This window comes from Octopus sinensis, linkage group LG20 (assembly GCF_006345805.1).
Source record: "Octopus sinensis linkage group LG20, ASM634580v1, whole genome shotgun sequence".
Taxonomy (NCBI): Eukaryota; Metazoa; Mollusca; class Cephalopoda; order Octopoda; family Octopodidae; genus Octopus; species Octopus sinensis.
The window spans coordinates 18,056,509-18,084,307 of NC_043016.1; the positions used below are offsets into that span (position 1 = coordinate 18,056,509).

Sequence of the window (27,799 nt, forward strand, 5' to 3'; positions counted from 1 at the left end):
TTTTTAAATATTAGACTTTATTCTTTTTAATCTAGAAATCCTACAAGCCCGAGTAGCGATCTTTTGTGTTCCGAAGCTTGCAATTCACACAGTTCCGAACATTGTCCCAGTTCTGAGAAAGATTCTGATCACTTTGATGAGATTAAGAAGGCAACTTCAGATGATAACATTGTTAGAGAATCAGAAACTCATTTGCTTTCCGACGAAGAAATTGCTTGGAGTGAAGAGGAGCTGTTATGTGAATCTGTTGTGGAAACTGCTTTAGTCAACGAGTCCATTGTTAATTCAACAGAAAATTCTTCGGCAATTCGAAGTAGTAATGAAAACATTGGAAATTCCAAGATTCAAAATAATCTCAAGGATACAGATCAATCTAGCTGCCAGAAAACGTGCCTAAGCAAAGGGAGAACTCCTTCAAAAATTCAGAAGGGAATTTGCTCAGAAAATCCATCTTCTGTTTCTGAAGATATGAATTTATCTGATACGGACATTGACGAGATGCTTTCACAGTTACAGGAAACAGATTTTGTTTCGTCTGACGCGTCTGAAAGTACCGTGAATGTCAACTCTGAAACGCCTCCCCAGGACCCTGTTCCTTTAGACCTGCAACAAAACCATAACACTCGAGTAACAAGATCAATGGTTAAAAAAACAAATGTACAAGTTTTAGACAGTTCAGACCAAGTTAATCAAAAGTCTTTAACAAAAAATAACAAGAACAGAACTAATGAAAGTGATACAGCACTAAGAAAAGCGTACCTCCTAAGAAATTCGACTGTGCAACAAACAGAAACTGGGGTCAGTTCTAAGGCATCGGTTCCAGTTAGCAACAATGCCCAGCAACACTATTTGTCTGCGCCTAAACGTAAGTTTCTCTCCAAGCATGTTCAAGTTTTCGATTTTGTTTTTCGTTTTTTTTTGCTTGTTTTTTTTTTATTAATGTAGTCTAACATGTCTGAATGTGTGTGTGTGTGTATGTTTGCATATAGCCTTATATTTGTTCCATTTTAAACAAAACTTTCCGATGAATGGGGATTGTGAAACTCTGAGTGACAGTTTTGTGATATTTTTGCTGCTTTTTGATAAAGCGTATTACTCTACATCTGGTATTTGGGTACTCTTTTTTCCACCTTGTTCCGCATTTATGTGCTCACTCTGGTTTGTATGTATGTATATATATATATATATATATATATATATATATACACACACACACAATGTACATGCATTCACATACATGCACACATGTTCACACACACGTGTCTGTGTGCAGGCATAACAGTGCGCCATTTTGGGCAAGTAATATTTTCTACTATATCCTTTTGAGTGGAGTTTTGAGATAGTGTCTGTCCATGATTGATTCCATTGATACCGTTTAGAAGCTGGTGCTGTTATGTCCCATATAACCTCTCCATTTGATAAATATAATTCCCTTGAGAATTGAAAGTGCTTTTGGGACTGGGTAGCAAACTGGTTTTTAAGTGAATTAATTAATGTCTCTAAGGTGGTAAAATTTTTGGTTGTTTATCATAAAAAAGAATCCATTGCATTTTTTTTAAGAAGTCAAGGTGCTTTTGTATAATTGAAAGAGATCTTTTTGCCTGATTGCTGGGAGGTGGGGCATATCTGTATTGAATGCTACATACCTTTTGTAGCAGGGATCCTGAGTAATTGCCCCCTTCACCAACCTATAAATCCGGCCCTCCTGGATTGTCTCTGGTCATATGTCCACTCAGTCAGTGCTGACCTGGAGATAAGAAACAACACACACACACTCCAATGATTATCTACATATTAAATTGATATCTTCGGATATAACTGTAAGTGAAGGCCATTGCCATTTTGGAACTGGTGTTGGGAAAAGACGAGAAAAATAACTGGAATGGATGAATAATAATTTTTTTTTCTTTCTTTTGTTGTATTCTAGGTGGTGAAGACCTGTTTGATGATTCAGAAATTACTGATGGTGAGTTTAAATATATATATGCAGCCACTACATACATTTTTTTCTCTCCTTGTTTCTTTCTGTGTTCCTTTCTGCGGAAGAGCGTGGGCTCAAAACGTAAAACACTTTTTCTATTCCTGAGCATTATACTAATATATCTGTTTGTTTTCTACACCACCTGTCTTCGTCTTGTGTTTTTTTTTTGTGAATTCTTCCCCCTATATGTGTGTGTGTGTGTGTGTGTGTGTATATATATCTGTAGTAATAAAAATGAGAAAAAAATAAAGGTTTTTTAGGTATTTATATATTTCAGTTGCGACATAGTATATCTACTTCATATACAATAGATGCACTGAGCAGTTCATATGAGCACCTGAAATTGAGTCTCTTCAGTGCTCAGCTAACTCATTAGAAGTAGTTGATGGGTTTTGTTACATAGGAGATGTAATTAGCAATGGAGGTGGTTGCTGTGAAAGTATAGTGCTAGAGTAAGAACTGGTTGGAGAAAGTTCAAAGAGCTACTTTCACTACTGATAAACAAGGATCTTTTCCCTAAGAATAAAGGGCAGATCGTATGATGTTTGTGTTAGAACTACAATACCTGCATGGTAGTGAGATATGGGCCTTGAATGCAGAGGACTTGAGATAGTATTTTATAAGTGATCACCATGCAGTGACTAAAGAAAATAGTCTAATAATTGGGCACATAAGCCCTCGATAGAAAAAAGTACATTTTCCCGTATGCGTGGGACTCAAACCCACACTTCTTTCAGTTTCCATTTCCTTCAGCACAAAAGAGCTATGCTACTCTCTCTCTCTCATATATATATATATATATATATATATATATAATCCCTACACAATCCTTTCTGTCGAAGCCTTTTCCATTCTTCCCGAGTGTTAAACTAATACACCTGGTTGTTGTTCCGTCACCCTGTCTTTGTCTTTTGTTTTCTATAAATTTGAACTATATACAAGGCAGGGTACCCAAAAGTGACCGGAAATGTTCACTGTGGGACAAACTTGTTATAGTTTAGGCTTCCACCACTAGAAGCCATTTGATGTGATCCTCAGGCATCAGCCTGTTGACCGGCGTCTTCTGCGGATGTCGTGTTGCCATGTGGTGTTTCTTCCCTGTTTGTTGATTTTTGCTGAAATGAAGGAACAACCTACTTCCATGAAAATCTGTTCTCTGCTGGGGAAAACGGTGGCCGAAACAGTTGTCATGCTTCAAAAAGCTTCCAAGAATGCTGCCATGAGCAAAACACAAGTTTACAAATGGTTTCTATGCTTTAGGAACGGTCACTTGTCACTTGAAGACCAACCTTGTTTAGGGTGACCGTTGACCTCCTGAACAAATGAAAACATCATGAAAATTCATGAATTAACCTTGGAGGACCATCACCACACAATTGATGGACTTGTTGATGTGACTGGTGAGTCCTGGAGCTCCTGCCAATGAATTCTAAGCAAGGAATTGCAAATGAAAAAAATTGCAGTAAAATTTGTGCCTTGCTTGTTCACAGAAAATCAAAAGCAGTCACAACTGAATGTGTGTCATGAACTGAAAGAACAGTTGGAAGTTGATCTGACCTTTTTTTGCCAAGGTTGGTGCTATGGAATTTGCAGGTGTGGAAGAGGTGAAGGAAAAAATGATGGAGGTTTTAGAAGGCATCACTTTGCAAGAGTTCCAGTACTGCTTCAAACAGTGGAAGACACATCTGGACTCATGCATCATCATCATCATTGTTCAACCGTGGTCGAGACAATGGAATTTACTATGTTATGCCAGACCTCACGGTCCATCAAAGCATTACAGAGGTCCTGTTGCTGGATGCCTGTATCCCTGGAGATTACATCAGGGTAGGAGAGTGTGTGCCCTCTGGTATCACGAGCAGATGGCTTCCAGAGGAGAAGAGTAGAAATTACTTTGTTTTCAGCTCTACAACAATGTCCAGCAAACTGGACTCTCCTACCTTTCACAAGAGATGACACAGGTGGTAGTTTCCCATATACTTGTACTTTGGTTGGATGACGCTTCCAAGAGAGATTTTGAGCTCTCATAAGGAGGCGGGTGTAAGTTCCATCCAACCACCTCTCAAGCTTCTTTGATAACGTCCAGGTTTCTGAGCCATGTAGTAAAATTGGTTCGACTGTGGCTTCATGCATAGCTTCAAATGGAGAATACATTAAAGATGATAAAAGTGTAAACCTGTAAAATTAAGGGAATAAAATAATATTGCAAAATTTCAGTTTCTTTTCGGTACCCCCTTGTATACATATATATATATATATGAAAGAGAGAGAGAGCCTTAAAGGGTTTAGTTGAACATCAAACCCCCAATACTTTTTTTTTCTAAATCTGATACTTATTCTATTGTTCTCTTTTTGCTGAACTGTTAAGGGAGTGTAAACGAACATACACTAGTTATCAAGCAGTAGTGGGACTCATTCACACACAAGCTTCTTTCAGTTTCTGGCAAACAAATCTACTCATGAAGCTTTGGTTAGCCCAGAGCTATAGCAGAAGATACTTGCCCAAGGTGACATGGGATAGAACTGAACTTGGAACTATGTGATTGGGAAGCAAACTTCTTACCACAAAGCCAAAAAAAAAAAAAGATAAATTAAATACCAATTGAACATTGGGTGTTGATGTAATGGACTCATGATAATCGTTTAACATCTCCTTTCTGTGCTGGCATGGGTTGGCCGGTTTGACTGCTGGCTGCTAAGCCAGAAGGCTGCACCATGCTCCAATCTGATCTGGTAATGTTTCTACGGTTGGATGCCTTTCCTGATGCCAGCCACTGCAAGAGTGTCGTGGGTGCTTTTTACATGCTACTGGCACAGGGGCCAGTCTGGCGGCACTGGCATCGATCATGCTCAAATGGTGCTTTTTATATGCCAGCAGCATGGGAGCCAGCCAGGCGGCACTGGCATCGACCCAAAAATTGCTGCCCTTGTGGAAAAACCTGGGGGGGGGGGGTTTGATGGGGGACTATTCAAGGAGTCAATAAATGCATGTCTACTTAATTATTATTGTTTATTTAATTTCTTGTACATGGCTGGGAGTCAGTGAAGGGTCAAGGATTCCATGAAGGGGTCAGTGGTCTAAAATGTTTTGGGACCCAGGACTACATCTTGCATATCACTCGGTGAAAGGTATATACCTCCACCAAACCTTAGATAATGCAGATTTGAAACTTTGAAAAACTAATGCAAGTAGCTTGCTGACCAGCCGCATGGTTCTGGGTTCAGTCCCGCTGCGTGGCATCTTGGGCAGGTGTCTTCTGCTATAGCCCCGGGCCGACCAATGCCTTGTGAGTGGATTTGGTGAACGGAAGCTGGGGAGGCCTGTCGTATATATATAACGGGAAGCTTTATGAAAATAGACAAAAGACGAAGACAGGTGGAATACAAACAAACAATTGTATTAGTATGGCGCTCAGGAATATAAATAAAACAAGTCTTTTACGTTTCGAGCCTACGCTCATCAACAGAAAGATACACAGAAAGATACAAGGAGAGAAAAAAAATGCGTGCAGAGGCTAGCAAATCAACATATATGTGTGTGTGTTTGTGTTTGTCCCCCTAGCATTGCTTGACAACCGATGCTGGTGTGTTTACGTCCCCGTCACTTAGCGGTTTGGCAAAAGAGCCCGATAGAATAAGTACTGGGTTTACAAAAGAATAAGTCCCGGGGTCGATTTGCTAGACTAAAGGCGGTGCTCCAGCATGGCCGCAGTCAAATGACTGAAACAAGTAAAAGAGTAAAAGAGAGTAAAGAGTATTACAATTACCATCGTTATTATGTTCATTCATTAAATGTTATTTTTTCACTTTGTTCAAAGTTTACATGATATATTTTAATAATTTCCACATCTGTGTCACTGATAACCGTTTTCTTCATCTTCATTCAGAATTGCTGGTCGGTGTCTACGAAGACATGTTTAAGGATGACATGGAAGATGGTAAGTTTGCAGTCGACTCTTTTAGTCTTTACTCTCTTTTACTCTTTTACTTGTTTCAGTCATTTGACTGCGGCCATGCTGGAGCACCGCCTTTAGTTGAGCAAATCGACCCAGGGACTTATTCTTTTTGTAAGCCCAGTACTTATTCTATCGGTCTCTTTCGCCGAACTGCTAAGTGACGGGGACGTAAACATATACATATATATACATAGAAACGACAGGCTTCTTTCAGTTTCCGTCTACCAAATCCACTCACAAGGCTTTGTTTGGCTTCAGGTTATAGTAGAAGACACTAGTCCAAGGTGCTACAGTGTGGGACTGAACCTGGAACCATGTGGTTGTTAAGCAAGCTACTTACCACACAACCATTCCTGCACCTATATATATATATATATATATATATATATATATATATATAATATATATATATATATATACTCTTTTACTTGTTTCAGTCATTTGACTGGGGCCATGCTGGAGCACCGGCTTTTAGTCGAGCAAATCGACCCTGGGACTTATTCTTTTTTAAGCCCAGTACTTATTCTATCGGTCTCTCTTTTGCCGAACCACTAAGTAACGGGGACGTAAACACACCAGCATCGGTTGTCAAGCAATGCTAGGGGGACAAACACACACACACATATACATGTATATACATAAAAACGACAGGCTTCTTTCAGTTTCCGTCTACCAAATCCACTCACAAGGCATTGGTCGGCCCGGGGCTATAGCAGAAGACACTTGCCCAAGGTGCCACACAGTGGGACTGAACCCGGAACCATGTGGTTGGTAAGCAAGCTACTTACCACACAGCCACTCCTGCACCTATTAATAATGTTCCTACAATTATGGGACTGGTTTTGTAAACTCTTTTTTTCTCTTTTTTTCTCTCCCCCACCCATGAGTAGAATGTTGATTGCATTAACATAGTATGAAGCATTACAGCTAAATTTTTAAGATTTGACTATAGGTACAACCATGGTTGTGTGGTAAGAAGTTTGCTTCTCAGCCAGGTGTTTTGTTATATGGTGCTGGCACAAGGGCTTGCTTATGTGGCACCAGCATGGTGTTTTTTTTATGTGACACTGGCCCAGGAGCCTTTTTAAGTGATGCCAGTACAGGTGCATATTTATGTGACAGCAGTACAGGTATTTTCTTGGATGGTACCTGCTCGGGTGCTTTTTACAGTTGCCAAAATATAAAATGTGTCATTATAAAATTGATAAATGGCTAGTGGCACTCAGTTGATAGGTTTAACATATCGACATCACTAGCGCTGATATAATATCTATCTATCTATCTATTACAAAAATGCACCCTGTACATTTTGGTTGATCGCTTTGTAGCTGTCCTTGGCTTTTAAAAAGCAATGGAAAAACCAACTGGGGGGGGCCAAAATGTCACTTTTCAAAAAATTGTCTGGATTTCCTTTTTATCATTGTCTTGTGAGAGAGCATGTGTGGGGGTGTCTGCATATCTGAAAGTAGTGTTAAAGGGAAATGAAAGGAAGGAGGAGGAGATATAGGGAAAAAAAAATATGTGTTTATATTTTGGCAACTGTAAATGATCTTTGGCTTTTAGAAATTGGCTTTTTTAGAAATTTTAGAAATTTTTGGCTTTTTAGAAATTGTATGTATGTATATATATATATATACACATACACACACATACATATATGAAGGGCTTCTTCCAGTTTCTGTCTACCAAATCCACTCACAGGACTTTGGTTGGCCCAAGGTTATAGTAGAAGACACTTGCCCAAGGAGCCACACAGTGGGACTGAATTCGAGACCAGGTGGTTGGTCAACGATATAGCATTAACAGATGTTAACTAGAGGGATGTTTATCCCTTTTGACTAGCAAGAAGATTGATTGAGGTATGAGGTATGTAGGTTTGTGTGTGTGTATTTGGTGGGGACAAGGGGAAAGTTACGGAAAGAGAGAAAGGAATGGTAGTTATCTGGGGATAGAGGTGTGTATACACATGTCTTTGTGTCTCTATTTGTCCCCTACCACCACTTGACAACCAGTGTTAGTGTGTTTACATCCCTATAATTTAGTGATTTGGCAAAAAAGACCAATAGAATAAGTACCAGGCTCAAAATATAAGTACTGGGGGTTCATTTGTTCAACTAAAATTCTTCAAGGTGGTGCCCTAGCATGGCCACAGTCCAATGACTGAAACAAATGCAGATTCTCAAAGCACTCTGGGCAATAATCTTCTGCCATAAGCCTTGAGTGAAAATAAGTAGAATGAAAACTGTGCAGAAGACCTTGAATGGGCACTTCATGGTAAACTTTAAATAGGGTAATGGGTAAAGACCTCCTTCGGGTCATGAATGATCATGGGATTGCACCTAGAAAGTTCCCCTCCGAGGCACAAGTCCAGGCAAGATAGTTTATGAAAGACCAGCAGTCACCCGCGTATACACCACTGATGTTATCCAAGGGAAAGGCAAAGGCCGATACAGCTTGGCACCAGTGACATCGCAACACATTTCTACAGCTGAGTGAACTGGAGCAATGTGAAATGTTTTGCTCAAGAACATAACACATAGCCTCGTCTAGGAATTGAACTCATTATCTCATGATTATGAGCCTGATGCTCTAACCACTGAGCCATGCACTTCCAGGCTTTATATATATTATCAATTTTACATCAATACTTGTCCCTTGGGTGCCTTTAACAAAGGAATCCCTTATGCGTTCTCTTTTCCTTTGAAAGAACTTCCATATCCTGATATACCACCTTCCCCTCCTATTCCCCACTTCATCTAGTCTCAGTGACCCTGAAAGGCTCTTCTCCTAACTGAGCTAGGTTTTATCACTTGCTTGTTTATCATTGGACAGTGGTCATACTGGAGCACCATCTTGAAGAGTTTTAGTCAGATAAATTGACCCCAGCACTTATTTTACTTTCATACATTCTGGGGGATATAAACAAACCAACACCAGTTATGAAGTGATGTCGGGTTCAAATACACACACACACATATATAATGGGCTTCCACACAGTTTTCATCTACCAAATTCACTCACAATACATCATCATCATCATCGTTTAACTTCCGTTTTCCATGCTAGCATGGGTTGGACGGTTCGACTGGGGTCTGGGAAGCCAGAAGGCTGCGCCAGGCCCAGTCTGATCTGGCAGTGTTTCTACAGCTGGATGCCCTTCCTAACGCCAACCACTCCGTGAGTGTAGTGGGTGCTTTTTACGTGGGTGATAAAAAGTATTTGCTCAAGGTGTCACACCGTGAGATTGAACCCAAAACCACATTGTTGCAAAATGAACTTCTTAACCACACAGCCATGCCTGCATCTTAAAAAAAATTTAAAAGAAAAAATAAAATTTGTTTTTGAAATGAATAAAGTTTTATATGTCATATACATTCCAGATAACAGCACTGCTGTCAACCAAATCTCTGAACCAAAGGTACGGAAAGTGAAGAATGAAGTGTGTTCCAAAGAAGAGATTGAAAGGAAAAAATTAGAAGCCTTGAAAAGACGAAATAATTACAGATCAAAGACTAAAAGAAAATGAATTAGCTAAAATCTATACTCAATATTTTATTTATTTTGTGTGTGTGTGTACATGTGTGTATGTGTGTGCTCATGCGTGCAGTCTAACATGCATAAATTGAAATTACTTAAAGCTATAACCATAAAGGGTTATTTGTTGTGTTAAGCTCATCCCTTACTTGTTGATCTTTTCCATTTCTTTGTTATTCGCATTAAAGTGTTTTGAATTTTCTTTTTACTTTCTCCTCTCCTCTTCTCTCTCTCCCTCCCTCCCTCTCTCTCGCTCTTTCTCTCATGGAAAAATCAAAAAATTAAGACCAAAATTTTAAAATTCATTTTTTTCAAGTCAGCCAAGAATGAAGCTGCTGCTCTCAATGGTACCTAACCAAACTAAATGCTAATTTGTAATTACTTCTTCTAAAAAGAAAAAGAGAAAAATTGTTTTGGTACAGCTCCACAGGTGTGGATGTATGGTAAGCAGCTTGCTTCCCAACCACGTAGTTCCGGGTTCAGTCCCACTGTGTTGTCACCTTGAGCTAGCGTCTTCGACTATAGCCTAAGGTTGACCAAAACCCAAGTGAATGTGGTAGGCGGAAACTGAAAGAAGGCCATTGTATATGTGTGTGTAAAAAGCTTGCTTTGTAATCACATGGCTCCTGTTACAGTCTTACTGTGTGGCACCTTTGGCAAATGTCTTCTAGATTAGCTTCAGGCTGATCAAATCCTTCTGAGTGGATCTGGTAAGACGGAAACTGAAAGAAGCCCATTGTATGTGTGTGCGTGTGTAAAAGAAGCTTGCTTCCCAACTACATGGTTCTGGTTCCAGTCCCACTGCATGGCACTTTAGTCTAGTGTCTATAGACTGAAGCAAGCAAATAATAAAAGATTGTCGTCAAATGCTGACAAAGGTGGTTGACAAACCATGTATACTATGTACATTATTAATGAATATAATAAATTACTAATAACCCACTCTAATATCTAACCTTCAGCTTTGTACTTCATCATCATCATCATTTAATATCCGCTTTCCATGCTAGCATGGGTTGGACGATTTGACCGAGGACTGGCAAACCAGATGGCTGCACCAGACTCCAATTTGATCTGGCAGAATTTCTACAGCTTGATGCCCTTCCTAACGCCAACCACTCCGAGAGTGTAGTGCGTGCTTTTACGTGCCACCGGCACGAGGGCCAGTTTGGTGGTACTGGCAACGGCCACGCCCAAATGGTGCTTTTTACGTGCCACCTGCACAGGAGCCAATCCAGCGGCACTGGTGACGACCTCACTTGAATGTTTCATGTGCCACCAGCACAAGTGCTAGTAAGGCAACGCGGTAATGATCACACTCGAATTGTGTGCTCAACGTGCCATCGGCACGAAGGCCAGCTTGTTGCTCTGGCAACGATCTCATTCGTATGGTACTCTTAGCGCTCCACTAGCAACAGATGCCAGTCACCAAGTTTGTTTTCAACTTCATCATTTAATATCCACTTTCCATACTAGCATGGATTGGACAAGCTAATTGTGTATTAGTACTAGCATTATAGTGACATCATATTTTCTCTCTCTCTCTTAACATACAACCCTGTTTGACACCACTGCTACTTGTTACCATCGCCAATCATATTTTCACTGTCGGCATAGCACAGCAGATCTTCAGGTATTTCTAACTGGGCACCATGCATGTCTGCTCGCCGTTCTGAAAAGACCTGTAAAGTTCATAGCACTAACTTTTCACGTTCCTTCATTAAATTCTGTAACGACATGGGTGCCAGTTTATTATGCATTAACTTGACCATTTACTCTTTAGCTTGCAGTCGAACCCTGACCCCCTAACACAACTCTGGTCATTTTCCTGTGTAAAAAGTACATTAACTGCATGCTAAAGTAGCACCCAATAATATCAATGTTTTCTGAATATCAATGGTGTCTATTGCCCCTGTGCATCTGCCGCACACAAAAGCTATCTTCCCGGTTAATTTTCCTTTGATGTTGCTGCACCTCTTATGTGTCCATAGCTTACACTGGGTACATCTTATGGAGTTTCTACCTACACCTTTTCTACAGATCGAGCAGGGCCACCTACCTTAGTGAAATGAAATTCAGATGCTATGTTACAGTAATGCAAGGAGAATAGGTATCATACAGAAGAATAGCTTAAGGGAACGAGAAATGTTTTTGACACGGAATATCAGTAAGTTGTAGTGAAATGAATTTACAAATGCTGAATGGTGTCAGTGTTTTTGCTGAAATTCCGACGCTATATTACAGGAATGCAGGGCAAGGGGTTGTGTGGTTGCCTTTAGGCGGCGAGCTGGCAGAAACGTTAGCACGCTGGGCGAAATGCTTAGCAGTGTTTCGTCTGCCATTACGTTCTGAGTTCAAATTCCGCCGAGGTCGACTTTGCCTTTCATCCTTTCGGGGTCGAATAAATAAGTACCAGTTACGCACTGGGGTCGATATAATCGACTTACTCCATGTGTCTGTCCTTGTTTGTCCTCTCTGTGTTTAACCCCTTGTGGGTAGTAAAGAAATAGGTTGCCTTTTTGTTGGTGTGTCAATGATTTGCATTTGGCTGTGAATTTGTGTCTGTGTGTGTGTACGGCTTCACTGTCAGATTATCTCTTTTTATGTGAAGGAAATTTGTATATTTATATCTTTGTGCTCTTGCTAGATTCTGCAATCCAGAAGGCACCTGAACTTGTTTAACCCTTTAGTGTTCGCATTATTCTGCCAAAATTAAAGCTTTTTCATCCACATTGTTTTGAATTAATCATGCATTATCTTGTAGCTATGAGATTTTGATGAGGTAGCTGTTAATTTTTAAAACAATATTGTAGGGTTGGTGTGAGAGACCAGATCTGACCATTTTGAACATAAAACAGGCAGAATACTATTGGCCGGATATGGCCGGTTTAAATGCTAAAGGGTTAAGTCTACTGTAAAATGTAATGTTTATTCATCCACATTGTTTCAAATTAATCGGACGTTATTTCATGGCCTCAAGATTTTGTTGTGATTTTGTTTATTTTTAGAATGAGATTGTAGGGTAGGTGTGAGAGTCTGGATCAAGCTGGTTTGAGCATAGACTAAGTAGAACATTTGGGCCTGATGTGGCTATTTTAAATGCTAAGTATGAGATTTTTTAGTCAAGAGGGAAAACTTGTGGAAACCTGGGCAGAATGCTTGCAACAAAGTAGACTCAATTAAAAGCAGCGAAGGTGCCAGGTAGTGGCAAATGATCAATTCCCTTATCCAAGTGGGTCATGGCAAGATTTGAGCTCAGACTGCAAAGATCCTGAATAAATACCACCAAGAATCTAGTCCAACATGCTTCTGGTTTGGTATGTTTTTATCAACTCTAAAAGGATCACAAAATATACACATGCATGCACACACACACACACACACTAGGTAAGCAAATCTGTGCAGACTTTGGCCTTTTTTGTATGAATATGTGTAAAATATATATTTGTAGATATGTATATATATTATATATTTAAAATTACCATAAACTTTTTTTAAATGAGTTGCTATATAAAATACTGAAATATTTTCATTTTGTTGTTTGTACAGTTTGAGAATTTTCAGGTATCTTTTTTTGTACCTCTGTCTCAAAATACCCCAATTGAAAGTATCAATATAATTAGGACACACACCCGGCAATGCGCTGGGTCCTTTACATGCACAACCATAGCATGTATGGATTGGAATTGGGTCTCTAGAACTATGAGGACTTTGGGCAGTTGCCTAGCATACTGATTCTTGCATATATGCACACACACACACACACACACACACACACACACACACACACACACACACACACTGTTGTTTGAAGAGGGCAAAGTTGTTAGCAGAAATAGCTAAGAAATAAATTTAAGCTTTCATACTTTGATTTCTTCTTCAAAATTGTTTTCCATTCTCTCTCTCTCTCTCTCTCTCTCTCTCTCTCTCTCTCTTCTTATTACTATTCTTTAACTGGTTCCAACCTGAGGGTTAACTGAATGTTTCATTTTGTTTTTTTTCTTCTTTCTGTTCTCAACAATAATAACAAAAAAAAAAAATCTGCAACATGTGCCAAGTGGTATTTGTCTTATAAGTAAAGCAGGCTCCCAGAAAAATTGATTTTATATTATATATATATATATATATATATATATATAATAATTACTAAATCTATGCCATGAAAAAAATCTTAATGACTAACTCTGGTCAGCCCTGTACATTTCCTTAACTTCTGTTACTCACTCCTAGGAGTACACGCACCCTGGTTATCAATCTTCTAGACTAGAGAAACATATAATATATTATGCCATGGCTATTGAAAAAAAACAAACAAACATTTACATTCGACGGATATTTGTCCTCATCTTGATGAGGACAAATATCCGTCGAATGTAAATAATGTACATAATTTCTCATCTCTTAAATATAGAACTGTATTTGCAGTACAGTAATGCCTTGATTATCGTGGGTGCTACTTCCACCCCGCAGTAGATGAAAATCCGTGAAGTAGAAACAGTACTGTATTTCATTTTTTATTATTTTAATGGCGGTGCCTGGCCACGGCTCGTGACCTGAAACTAGATAAAATAAAATAAAATAAAAATAATAGTTTGTATATATTTATAATAAATGCAAAATAACACCAGTCTGATCTGGCAGAGTTTCTACAGCTGGATGCCCTTCCTAACGCCAACCACTCCGTGAGTGTAGTGGGTGCCTTTTACGTGCCACTGGCACGGGCCAGAGGAGGCTGGAAACATCCACAATTGGTTGGTGCTTTTTACGTGCCACTGGCATGGATGAATATTAACAAAAATTTTATATGAATACTGAAAATTCATTCAATAAATTATACCCCTCTCAAAATGTTTGTTGTCTTATCTTTGAATTTTTTGTTTACCTTCTTTTTTTTTTTTTTTTTTTTTTTGCTGTTTCATATTTCTTGTAGTTAGAGTGAATTATCTTCACAGCTCAGGTGCAACAAATATCTGAAAAGATTTTTATTTATCTTTCACTTGTTTCAGTCATTGGACTGTGGCCATGCAAGGGTACAACCTCAAAGGGTTTTTTAGTCTGATAAATCGACCTCAGAACTTAGTGTTTTTTAAAACCTAATGCTTGTTCTGTTGGTCATTTTTGCCAAGCCACTGTCACAGAGATGTAAACAAACCAACACTGGTTATCAAGCAGTGGTCAAAGACATGCACATAAATAAAAGACCCTCTTTGGTCATGAATGACCAAGGGATTGCACCTCGAAAGTTCTCATCTGAGCCAGAAGTCCGGGTAAGGCTGGTTCTGGAAGACCAGCAGTCACTCATGCATACCAGCCTCCCCTCTTCACACCACTGATGTTATCCAAGGGGAAGGTAAAAACTGATATGACTTGGCACCTGTGATATTGCAACTCATTTCTACAGCTCAGTGAACTGGAGCAACGTGAAATAAAGTCTTGCTCAAGAACACAACACACAGTCCGGTCCAGAAATCGAACTCGTTGTCTCATGATTGTGAGCCTGGAGCCTGATGCTCTAACCACTGAGCCATGTGTTTGTGTGTGTGTATATATATACACACACAGTAATCCCTCGACTATCATGGGTGTTATGTTCCCAAACCTTCCACGATAAGTGAAAACATGCGAAGTAGAAACAGTACGGTATATATATTTTTTAAAATTATTTTTGTAATTTGTATATATTTATTTTATTATAAATGTAAAACAATACCACAGAGGAATCGACAAGCTTAAATAATAAACTGCGATATGGCAAGGGATTACTGTATCTCTCTCTCTATATATATATACACACACACACACACAAACATATATATATGATGGACTGTTCCGTTAGACGAAGTATGAGGGTTCAACAATTTCTTGCCAAACAACCACATGGATGATTTGTTTATAGTGATCAAATGTTTGTGTAGACATAAGCTCGTTCCCTCCATCAGATTGACATTACCTGTACAGGTGTCAGATGTCGTAATGATCACAGAGCAACGTGAAATGAAGTGCTTTGCTCAAGAACAACACAACCCCCAATCTGGAAATTGTGAATGCAACACCTTAACCACTATGTGCCTCCACAATACACACACACTGGGCTTTGTTTAGTTCCTGTCTTCCATTTCCACTCAAAGGATTTGGTTGGCCCAGGGTATTAGTAGACCAATGTGATTGGGAAGCAAGCTTTTTACCACACAGCCACAACAATATTTATCACATTAGTGGTTAGGGCAATTTTTTATTGAAAAATTTTGTATTTTTATATATATATATATCTATATTTTCTTATAAGATAATATACCTACATGTATTTAATTATTTTATTGTTTTTATCTTGGACCTGATGAGTGACTATATTTAAATTGAATTGATTTTACTGTTATCAGTTTGAAAATATAGCCATGAAACAGGTGTAGTCTATTTACTATTTATATACTATCTATTTATAATTTCGTACTTTATTTAGTTTTAGGTAAATGTTTGAGTGTATCTTTAATTTTTTTCTATGTGGTATGATTTAAGTATATCATTGTTGAATTGCTACATGGTGGTTCTTCTCTAATCTATATATATATATAATATATATATATATATATATATATATAATTTAGTTATAAAGATTCATTAGTATCAAGGCACATCAACACAATAGGATGTCAGAAATGGCTAGGATATTGTAGTAATGCATACACCAAATCCAGTTTAAGCTTAGGGTTGGTCCTTGATATGGCATAAGTATAAAAAGTAAATATAAATAACGTACCCCACAGAATTTTTTTAGTTTCCATCTCCCAAATGCACTTACAAGGTTTTGGTTGGTCTAAGGCACTTGCCTAAGATGCCATCTAGTGAGACTGAACTCAGGACCATGTATTCGGGAAGCAAGCTTCTTACCACACAGCATTTGAAAGAATATATTTCAATGATACTCTTAATGTTTAGCTATTCCCATACGTCTTCTGTATTTGAAGAACATCTTCCTCTGTCAGTCAGCTTCTAATTACACTACACCTTTTGTGGGAAGATGGTTTACATTGGGTACCTCATGTAGAAATCCTGTTCGATCTTTTTTTTTTTAATGTGTAATCAAGCATAACACCTTCTCTGGCAGTAATGTCCCCGTTCGCGAATATAATTTGTTGATACTGGCTCTGCAATTGCATCCGCAAGCCCATTTTATTGTGCCCGTAGGCTGATATACTCATATGCACAAGATATACTCTTTTACTCTTTTACTTGTTTCAGTCATTTGACTGTGGCCATGCTGGGGCACCACCTTTAGTCTAGCAAATCGATCCCAGGACTTATTCTTTGTAAGCCTAGTACTTTTCTTTAGGTCTCTTTTGCTGAACCGCTAAGTTACGGGGACGTAAACATACCAGCATCGGTTGTCAAGCGATGTTGGGGGTACAAATACAGACACACAAACATACACACGCATATACATGTATATACTTATCAATAAATATATTTGGTTCAGTATTTCACATACATCATAGATATGAGGAAAATATGTATGTACATATATATATATATGTATATATGTATATATATATAGGCGCAGGAGTGGCTGTGTGGTAAGTAGCTTGCTTACCAACCACATGGTTCCAGGTTCATTCCCACTGCATGGCACCTTGGGCAAGTGTCTTCAACTATAGCCTTGGGTTCACCAAAGCCTTGTGAGTGGATTTGGTAGATGGAAACTGAAAGATGCCCATTGTATATATGTATATATATATGTGTGTGTGTCTGTGTTTGTACCCCCAACATCGCTTGACAACCGATGCTGGTGTGTTCCCGTTCCCGTAACTTAGTGGTTCAGCAAAAGAGACCAATAGAATAAGTACTAGGCTTCCAAAGAATAAGTCCCGGAGTTGATTTGCTCAACTAAAGGAAAATGACTGAAACAAGAGAAAAAGATATATATATATATATATATATCTTTATATATATATATATATGTGTATATATACATATATATATATATTATATATATATATATATTATGTTTCTATGTATGTATGTACGAATATATGTATTGTATGTGTGTGTGTGTATGTCTAAATATAAGTTGTGCTGCGAACTGGTGGTAATATGTGTTCTAGGATCCTGATTGACATTTACCATACGTCAAGATATTGGAAACAGCTACTGTAGGTGACTGTATCCTCCGTATATGGATTTATATAGGAGAAGGTGTTGAAAGAGACGGAGAGAACGAGAGGTGGGAATTGAGATGAAGGAAGAGAGAGAGAGAGAGATGGAGGGGGAGAGATTGTGCATGCTTGTATATATGAGTGGGTGGATGCATGTAAATGATATAACACGACAGACAAGCAACAGACCAGGACACCAGGGAAAGACAGACAAAGAAACAGAGGGAGAAAGACTGATAAATAGACAGACAGACAGACTGATAGGCAGACAGACAGACAGGCAAACAGACAGACGGACGGACCGAGACAGACAGAGATAGACATGCAGACAGGCAGATAGATAGATAGGTAGATAGATAGATAGACAGATAGGTCATTAAACCAAGACAATTTGGGTTTTGTTTCAGCAAATGGCGGTGCCCCAGCATGGCCACAGCTTCGTGAGCTGAAACTAGATTAAAATAAATAAAATAAAAAATAAACAAATAATTCATACAGTGGATAATTATAGTGTTTGAAAGCTATAAATAAATAGAAAGATAGACATTTGATATATATATATATACAAAATAAGAAAATGGAGAAATACATCCAAATCAAATATCAATTACCAGATAGTACTCAATCACATACTTTATTAAACCACCACATAAGAAACTATAGGGTTAAACATAAAAAAGTAGAACAAAACAGTGTACATAAAGGAGTGTACATAAAAAAGTGTACTTAAAAGAGTAATGTTATACAATAAGTAGAATATATATAAGAGAATATAATATAAGTAAATATAAATATTTACAACCCCTACCTCAATTTGTATATATATATATATACATACATATATATATATATATATATATATATATATGAGAGAGATGTACATCACTAAATAGGCAAGAAAGGAAGAGACAGACACATGAACAGGCATATCAAGATCCATGCATCTGTCTTTCTTTTTATCTGCTCTTAGTATGCTAGCTAGCTTAGCTAACTACCGAGATGAACAAATACAAAAGCAGGAAATAAATGTACATGTACTGGGCAAAAATGATATTTGTATTAGAAATGAGAGAAAATCAACTGGACTGGTTTGTTTTATCCACCCACCTCTTGTGCTAGAATTATCAGTGAATTTAATCCTAGTACAAAAAGAGAGAGAATCAAAGCTGCTAGGATTATCAGTAAGACTGGCTTGCCGCTTTAACTGGCTTCCATGCTGGTGGCATGTAAAAGCACCATCCGATCCTGGTCGATGCTAGTTCATTTGGGTTCAGTGCTGGTGGCACGTAGATAGCACCCACTACACTCATGGAGTGGTTGGTGTTAGGAAGGGCATCCAGCTGTAGAAACATTGCCATATCAGACTGGGCCTGGTGCAGCCTCCTGGCTTCCTAGACCCCGGTCAAACCATCCAACTCATGCCAGCATGGAAAACGGACATTAAACAATGATGATGATGATGGAATTGTAGAGAATGTGAATTGTGAGAGCATTGTATTAAATATTGCTCTATATTTGCTCTGACTGCCTGTACTCTGAGTTCAAATCACACCAAGGCAAATTTTACTTTTCATCTATTCAGGGGCAGTGGATTAGCAGAAATGTTTAGAGCAGTGGTTTTTGAGAGTTTTTTTTTTTTTTTTACCTATAGGCGTAGGAGCAGCTGTGTGGTAAGTAGCTTGCTTACGAATCACATGGTTCTGGGTTCAGTCCTACTGCATGGCACCTTGGGCGTCTTCTGCTATAGCCTTGGGTCGACCAAAGCCTTGTGAGTGGATTTGGTAGACGGAAACTGAAAGAAGCCCATCATATATATATATATACATATATATATGTATGTATATGTATATATATATATATATATGTGTGTGTGTGTGTTTGTGTGTCTGTGTTTGTCCCCCCCAACATTGCTTGACAACCGATGCTGGTGTGTTTACGTCCCTGTAACTTAGCGGTTTGGCAAAAGAGACCAATAGAATAAGTACTAGGCTTACAAAGAATAAGTCCTGGGGTCAATTTGCTTGACTAAAGGTGGTGCTCCAGCATGGCCACTGTCAAATGACTGAAACAAGTAAAAGAGAGTAAAACTCCTTTGATTATTATTTTATTCTGGTTGCCCCCCACCCCCACCCCAATACACACACACACATAGTCATCAATGTTTAAAAACATTATATATTGTTTGTAAGGGAACTCCTTCATCGAGGGCCGGTGCTTGCCATGCGTTGACAAGAGGCAATGACCTCGCAACTATAGTCCGTATGTAGTACCCGGGTCTTCGAGGGAGGATGACCTCCCTTTGCAAACAACACAAGGACACTGAGATAGTGTCTAAAGTCCTTCTGGTGACGTTGATCGCCTGGGGCTAAAAGCATCAGTAACACCCACCCACCCCAGTGGCTAGCCACATTCAGATGGCTGATACCCCTTACGTTGTTTAAAAACTAGTTTTATAGATACTTCTTACGAAATTCCTATTTCATTCTCCACAAGTTCACTTGTGTAGGTTTTGCTAGAGAACTCTCTGAGAAGACATTGTTTCTGTGGCAGAAAACATGTTAAACTATGAAAAACAATGGAAAAAGAAACCTAGCTGTTTCTTGCAAATAAAAGCATGTAAAGTAAAAATTTTTCATGGACCATTAAAAAACTAATGCGGATCCTCAGTTTATTCTTTTACTCTTTTACTTGTTTCAGTCATTTGACTGCGGCCATACTGGAGCACCGCCTTTAATCGAGCAACACGACCCCGGGACTTATTCTTTTTGTAAGCCCAGTACTTATTCTATCGGTCTCTTTTGCCGAACCGCTAAGTAACGGGGACATAAACACACCAGCATCGGTTGTCAAGCAATGCTAGGGGGACAAACACAGACACACAAACCACACACATATATATATATATACATATATATGGCGGGCTTCTTTCAGTTTCCGTCTACCAAATCCAATCACAAGGCTTTGGTCGGCCCGAGTCTATAGTAGAAGATACTTGCCCAAGGTGCCATGTAGTGGGACTGAACCCGGAACCATGTGGTTGGTAAACAAGCTACTTACCACACAGCCACTCCTGCGCCTATGTTCAATATTTTGCTTGCATAGACCCCAAAAATCTTATATAAACCCTCAGTGTCCATGGACACTGGTTGAGAATCACTGGTTTAGAGGGTCGGGCAAGATACAATAAGGCTCTTTGCAGTCTGACACACCACTACCTGTAACTCTATTGGTGCCAAACTATATCAGTCAACTCGGTAGGATTTTTTTCTTGGATAAACATTGACTTAGAAGTATAAGCACTTGCCATACTTGTCCAGGCCTGTTGCATACATGAATGTGCATTGGCACAGTCCACCTTGATCAACAAAGAAACTCAAGTAAATCCAACTTTGCAACAGAGAATTATAATGAATTGACAAAACAATTAAAACTGTTATGGGCAAATGAGGGAGCCTGCACATGGTCACTCAACCTGCTAGAAACAGCAGTCAAATTTAATTCAAATCAACCTGTTAGAAATAACAGTCGCATTTCCCCCAAACTGATCTGCTAGAAAGAATATTCAAATTTCCCTTGAATTGAACTGCTAGAAACAACAACCGAATTTCCCTCAAATCAACCTACTACCTACCAGAAGACATTCAAATTTCACTCAAACTGACCTGCTAGAAATAACAGTCAAGTTTCCTTCAAGCCAACCTGCTAGAAAGAATAGTCAAATTTCCCTTGAATTGACCTGCTAGAAACGACAACCGAATTTCCCTCAAATCGACCTACCACCTACCAGAAGACATTCAAATTTCTCTTAAACTGACCAGATAGAAACAACACTCAAGTTTCCTTCAAACCAGCCTGCTAGAAATAATTGTCAAATTTCCCTGAATTTGACCTGCTAGAAACAACAACCGAATTTCCCTCAAATCAACCTACCACCTACCAGAAGACATTCAAATTTCTCTCAAATTGATCAGCTAGAAATAACAGTCAAGTTTCCTTCAAACCAACCTGCTAGAAAGAATATTCAAATTTCACTTGAATTGACCTGCTAGAAACGACAACCGAATTTCCCTCAAATCAACTTACTACCTACCAGAAGACATTCAAATTTCTCTTAAACTGACCAGATAGAAACAACACTTAAGTTTCCTTCAAACCAGCCTGCTAGAAATAATTGTCAAATTTCCCTGAATCTGACCTGCTAGAAACAATATTCAGATCTATTGTTGCCTAAGTTTCTTCATGGTGAATATCCATTGCTCTTCTTGTAGTTTGTGTGTGGATACTGTCCTTGTTTGGATTAACAAAATTGAGTGAATGATTAACAACCTCATGAGTATAGAATTTGCCAAGACCTGCACTGGAAGCCCACTCATCAGATATAAACATGTATATGAAATTTTGGTGTGTCATTAGTGTTGCTTCCAGTTCTGCTTTCTATGCTGGTATGGGTTAGATGGTTTGACTGGAAATGACAAGCCGGAGACCTAAACCAAGTTCCAGTTCAGTTTGGCCATAGAGACCATGCCAAACCAGACTGGAACTTGGAACAGTTCTCTGGCTTGCCAGTTCCAGTCAAACCATCTCACCCATGCCAGCATGGAAAGCAGACTCTAAATGATGATTTATATATGCGCCCTTTTCAAGCCTAGTCAGGCTCATGGGCCTGGTTTCCCGGTCTCTGTGATGTATGTGTTCCCCCCAGCTGGACGGGACGCCAGTCCATCGCAGCGTTACTCAAGAAACAGGAAGAAAAAGTGAGAAAAAGTTGTGGCCAAAGAGTCTATCAAGGGTTGCCACCAACTCCCTGCTGGAATCCTCGTGGAGCTTTAGGTGTTTACACTCAATAAACACACACAACGCCCGGTCTGGGAATCGAAACCACAATTCTCTGACTGCGAGTCCGCTGCCCTAATCACTGGGTCATTGCGCCTCCACAAATGATGATAATGACAATTTATTTTTCAATTTTTTTCTGACAATTTACCTTCACTGCATATTAACCATTATTGTTTACAGCTGTGAACTTTACAATACGTTACCAAAGTCGACCATATTGCATGACAAGAACAGATTCTGCTGCCAATTTTCTCTAACTCTCTTTTGTTCATATTTCAATGAAGAAACGTCACATAATCAATTAATACAGTAACATTAATGGTGGCTTAGGGTTTAAAGAACACCAATGTATTCAAAACTGCCTTATACTTGAATGTAAAGGCACGTGGCTTAGTGGTTAAGGAATTCAACTCATGATTGTAAGGTCATGAGTTCAATTCCCAGCAACACATTGTGTCCTTGAGCAAGACACTTTATTTCACAGCTGGCAAAAATGAGAAGTACCTATATTTCAAAGGGGCCAGCCTTGTCACACTCTATGTCACACTGAATCTCCCTGAGAACTACATTAATGATACATAGGTGCTGGAGTGGCTGTATGGTAAGTAGCTTGCTTACCAACCACATGATTCCGGGTTCAGTCCCACTGCATGGCACCTTGGGCAAGTGTCTTCTACTATAGCCTCGAGCCAACCAAAGCCTTGTGAGTGGATTTGGTAGACGGAAACTGAAAGAAGCCTGTCGTATATATGTATATATGTATGTGTGTGTATATGTTTGTGTGTCTGTGTTTGTCCCCCTAGCATTTTTTGACAACCGATGCTGGTGTGTTTAGGTCCCCGTCACTTAGCAGTTCAGCAAAAGAGACCGATAGAATAAGTACTGGGCTTACAAAGAATAAGTCCCGGGGTCGATTTGCTCGACTAAAGTCGGTGCTCCAGCATGGCCGCAGTCAAATGACTGAAACAAGTAAAAGTAAAAGTAAGTAAAGTAAAGTGTCTGCGGAGGGCTCAGCCACTGGCACGTTAATTTCATGAGCAGGCTGTTCTGTTGATCCTATCAGCTGGGACCCTCATCGTCATAACCAACAAAGTGCTCCTTATATTTGAATAATATTAGTAGATGTAAAAATCTACAATTAATGTCTAGGGTTTGAAAACTATAGAATTTTTAATCTTTTGAAATATTTTTCAGAAATAAGCACATGAAAATTAATATAATGAGAAGATTGCTTTTATGAGTTTACAGCAAAATTCTTAATTAAATTATCGATTAAAAAAGGTTAAATGATTTTATTTGATTTTAATATTGTGAAGAGAATGCTTCGATTATTATTTCTCTTGGTGCTTCAATTAATAACTGCTGGATACAGTTTAAACTTACGCCTGTCTTGCCTCTCTCATCTTTCCCTCTCTCTCTCTCTCTTCCTTGCCACTTTCCCCTCTCTCTTCCTTTCCCTCTTTCCTCTCTCCCTTTTCTCTCTTCCCTTCCTGCTTTTCTCCCTCGTTTCTTTCTCTCTTCCCTTCCCACTTTCCTCTCTCTCTCTCTTCCTTTTCCTCTTTCCTATCTCTCTCTCTCTTTTCTCTCTTCCCTTCCTGCTTTCTTCTCTTATCTCTCTCTCTTCCCTTCCCACTTTCCTCTCTCTCTCTCCTTTTCCTCTTTCCTATCTCTCTCTCTCTTTTCTCTCTTCCCTTCCTGCTTTCTTCTCTTATCTCTCTCTCTTCCCTTCCCACTTTCCTCTCTCTCTCTCTTCCTTTTCCTCTTTCCTATCTCTCTCTCTCTTTTCTCTCTTCCCTTCCTGCTTTCTTCTCTTATCTCTCTCTCTTCCCTTCCCACTTTCCTCTCTCTCCCTTTTCCTCTTTCCTCTCTCTCTCTCTTCTCTCTTCCCCTCCCACTTTCCTCTATCATCACTCTTTCTCTCATCTAACTCTCACATCTCTCTCTCTCTCTCTCTCATCTCACTCTCACATCTCACTCTCCCCTTTCTCTCTTTCCTCTTCCTCTCTTTTTCTCTCTTCCCTTCCAACTTTCCTCTCTCTTTCTTTCTCTCTTTCTTCTCTCTCCCCCTCTCTCTCCAACCCCCACCCACACACAACTTACATCTGTATCTGTTATCATTTATTTTCTGTCTGAAAAAAAATAACAAAAAACACAATTGAGTAACCACACCCTCTCCCAGCTGCGAGATCTTTGTCTTGCAAGTTATTCAGTGTTCCCTAATGGTGTTGGTAAAAGCACCCAGTACACTCTGTAAAGTGTAAAGATGTTAGGAAAGACAAGCAGACATAAAAACCACACCAAAGCAATGAATGGAGCCCAGTGCAGCTCTCTGGCTTGCCAATGCCTGTCAGACCATCCAACTCATGCCAGTCTGGAAGACAGTTGTTAAGCAATGACGATGATGATGATGAAGAATTTAATTCTTTGGTTTGATTCCACAATAAATTTTTTTTTAAGGGCCAAATTATTCATTCCAGTAATGAAATGTAGAAATTGTTAAATTCTTGGATTATGGAAGGAAAACTAAGTCATTTCCATGAAAGATCTTGAAACATATTTCTGATTTTGCAAACCAAAATGCTCATATTTATATATGTATGTACATATGTATGTTTGCACACACACACACACACACACACAAACACATACATATATATATACATACATGTGAATATATCATCATCATTGTTTAAAGTCCGTTTTTCATGCTGGCATGGGTTGGACGGTTTAACTGGGGACTAGCAAGCCAGGCTCCAATCTGATTTGGCAAGGTTTCTACGGGTGGATGCACTTCCTAATACCAACCACTCTGAGGGTGTAGTGGGTGCTTTTTACATGACACCAGGATCTTCTGTGTTTGTCTCCCTTCCGGTTGTACACTCAGTACACGTTATGTCATTTGTTATATATGTAAACTAGCAGTATCGCCCGGCGTTGCTCGGGTTTGTAAGGGAAATAACTATATAAGCATTTTTAGAGAGTTACTTCCCTTATAGATGCCAATTCGGGCTTTCTTAGCCATTTCTGTTTTGGTGTCTTCAAGCCATGAAGTCGTTGTTCTAAAAGAACGCTGGTCTCCTTGACAACGCATTACGACGTTGATTTCTTACACTCCCTTCCCCACAGCTTCACGAGGGAGGGAAGGGGGAGAAGCAAACAGTTGCAGCTGTGAGCGTGGACGCCAACTCCGCCGCCATCGACACACAAAAATTATGCATTAAAATGGAATAAAAAATGATGTTAAATTATTTTTAAAATCGTAGACTCATCGTTGACGCGCGCTAGTAGTCAGACGGACTCGATATGAATCACGACTATAAGATACCCGAATTTGGTTAAACTGCACCGCAAAATGTGGGAGGAGTTACAATCTAAATCGAAGGGAACACCACTCACACAACTAGAGTTTTAATATATAATATATTATATAAGTGAATATATATATGTAAATAATATAAGTGAATATATATATATATATCTATATATATATATATATATATATAAGATGAAAAAACACAGATTTGTTTTACGAGACTAAAGAATATATTTAAATCATCATAGCAAAAGTATTATACAATTTAATGAAAATAAGATTTATATACTATTGTGTCTGGGGAGAGTCATTTTCTTTTTGTGCCTTATATTTTCACACTCACCAATAAAATTTCCACTTATTTCTTATTTTTATTTTACCGGTGAGTGTGTTTAATTATAAGGCACAAAAAGAAATGACTCTCCACAGACAAAACAGAATATGCTTCAACACACGAACTCATATAAAGAATCTTGCAAACCAAATCCCAAAACAAAAGATTTATATATATATATATATGTTGGTGCTAGTGCTATGTAAAAAGCACCCTGTACACTCTGTAGAGAGATTGAAATCAGGAATGGCATCCTATTGTAGAAACCAAGCGAAAACAGACTATGGAACCCGTTGTGGCCCCTAGCCTTGGCAGTTTCTGTCAAGCTGTCCAACCCATGCCAGCAAGGAGATCAGATGTTAAGCATTTATTATGGTGATGTGTGTGTGTTTGTCCTTGTCCTCCCACCGTTTGACAACCAGTGTTGTTTTGTTTATGTCCCTCATAGCTTAACTGTTCAGCACAAGTAACCAATTGAATATGGCACCAAACTTACAAAATAAGTATCGGGATCGATTTGTTCAACTGAACTCCAGCATGATTGCACTCAAAATGACAGACAAGTAAATGGTAAAAGATATTCCTGGCGGTGGTGGTGGAAACTATGTGTGTTGGTTCATGTGCATGCATGTGTATATTCCCATGTATATACTGTATACGTGTGTGCATGTCTGTGTAGGTGTTTCTGTACACGAAAGAAGGGAAAGAGAGAGAGAGACAGAGACAGACTAATAGAAAGAGAGAGGGAGACAGAGCAACAAAGAAAGAGATAGAAAGATGGAGAAAGAGAGAGGCTGAAAAAGAGAGAGACAGACAGACAGACAGATAGAGAAAGAGAGAAAAAGAGAGTGAGACAGAGCAAGAGAGAGAGAGAGAGAGGCAGAAAAGAGAAAGTGAGAGAGAGTAAGAAAGAAATAGAGAAAGAGAGATAGAAATAGAAAGTGAGAGAGAAAAAGAGAGAGTGAGAGAGAGTAAGAGAGAAAGAAAGAGAAAGTGAGAGAGAAAAAGAGAAAGTGAGAGACAGAGAAAGAAAGAGAGAGAGGGAGAGAGAGAAGTAGGCAGGCAGGCAGGCATGCATGCAGGCAACCTAGAAATCTAACGACCATCCAATATTAAGATTTAATATGACAGAGAAGGAATCAAATATAGAAATTTAAAAATAGAAGAGAATGAATGTGTTTGGAGGACACTTTGCCTAGATCTGTTCTTGCCTTCGTCGTCTTCGTCGTTGTTGTCTCTGATCAAGAAGACCTACGATCAAAAGCATTCCAGCCGTGACCATCCCGTCTTTTACCTAGTGTAAGGAACTCAGGTTCACATTATTCAACGCAGCCTCACTTCTGATGAGAGGATGTTGGCTGCTATTTCTAGCAGGTTGATCAATCACGTAGTGGCTTTCCTTACAATATGATTTTTTTTTCTGTTACTCTTTTACCCTTGTAAGCAGCGTGCCTGTTGTGGTCATGCTGGAGCAGACTTTTATTTATTTATTTATTTATTTATTTATTGATGAAAGAGAACGAGTAGGATCCAAAAATGGTCGGAAATCTAATGAATGAATTAAATAAACAAATAAATAGAGGAGTGAAAGGAGAAAATAAGAAAGGAGAGTGTGTGAAAGAAAGAGAGGAGGAAAGAGTAAGAAGGGAGAGGGGTAAGCGGAAAGGGAAGGAGAAAAAGAGAGAAATTAAAGAG

At 38.9% G+C, this 27,799-nt stretch overlaps 1 protein-coding gene and 1 long non-coding RNA gene across 2 annotated transcripts in view; both read left to right on the plus strand.

Annotated features, from left to right (window-relative positions):
• The window catches only part of LOC115222616, a 47,554-nt gene extending 36,988 nt beyond the window's left edge, over positions 1 to 10,566 (plus strand). The window contains exons 7-10 of the mRNA XM_029792919.2: positions 36 to 865; positions 1,928 to 1,966; positions 5,869 to 5,919; positions 9,318 to 10,566. Coding sequence (XP_029648779.1) covers positions 36 to 865; positions 1,928 to 1,966; positions 5,869 to 5,919; positions 9,318 to 9,463 — 1,066 coding nt within the window. The 3' untranslated portion in view covers positions 9,464 to 10,566. The remainder of the gene's footprint in view (positions 1 to 35; positions 866 to 1,927; positions 1,967 to 5,868; positions 5,920 to 9,317) is intronic.
• Positions 10,567 to 14,450: 3,884 nt separating this feature from the next.
• Positions 14,451 to 27,023, plus strand: LOC118767301. Its single transcript, XR_005003210.1, has 3 exons — positions 14,451 to 14,524; positions 23,499 to 23,501; positions 27,013 to 27,023. It is a non-coding gene; the product is annotated as an uncharacterized LOC118767301 (long non-coding RNA).
• The last annotated feature ends 776 nt before the right edge of the window (positions 27,024 to 27,799 follow it).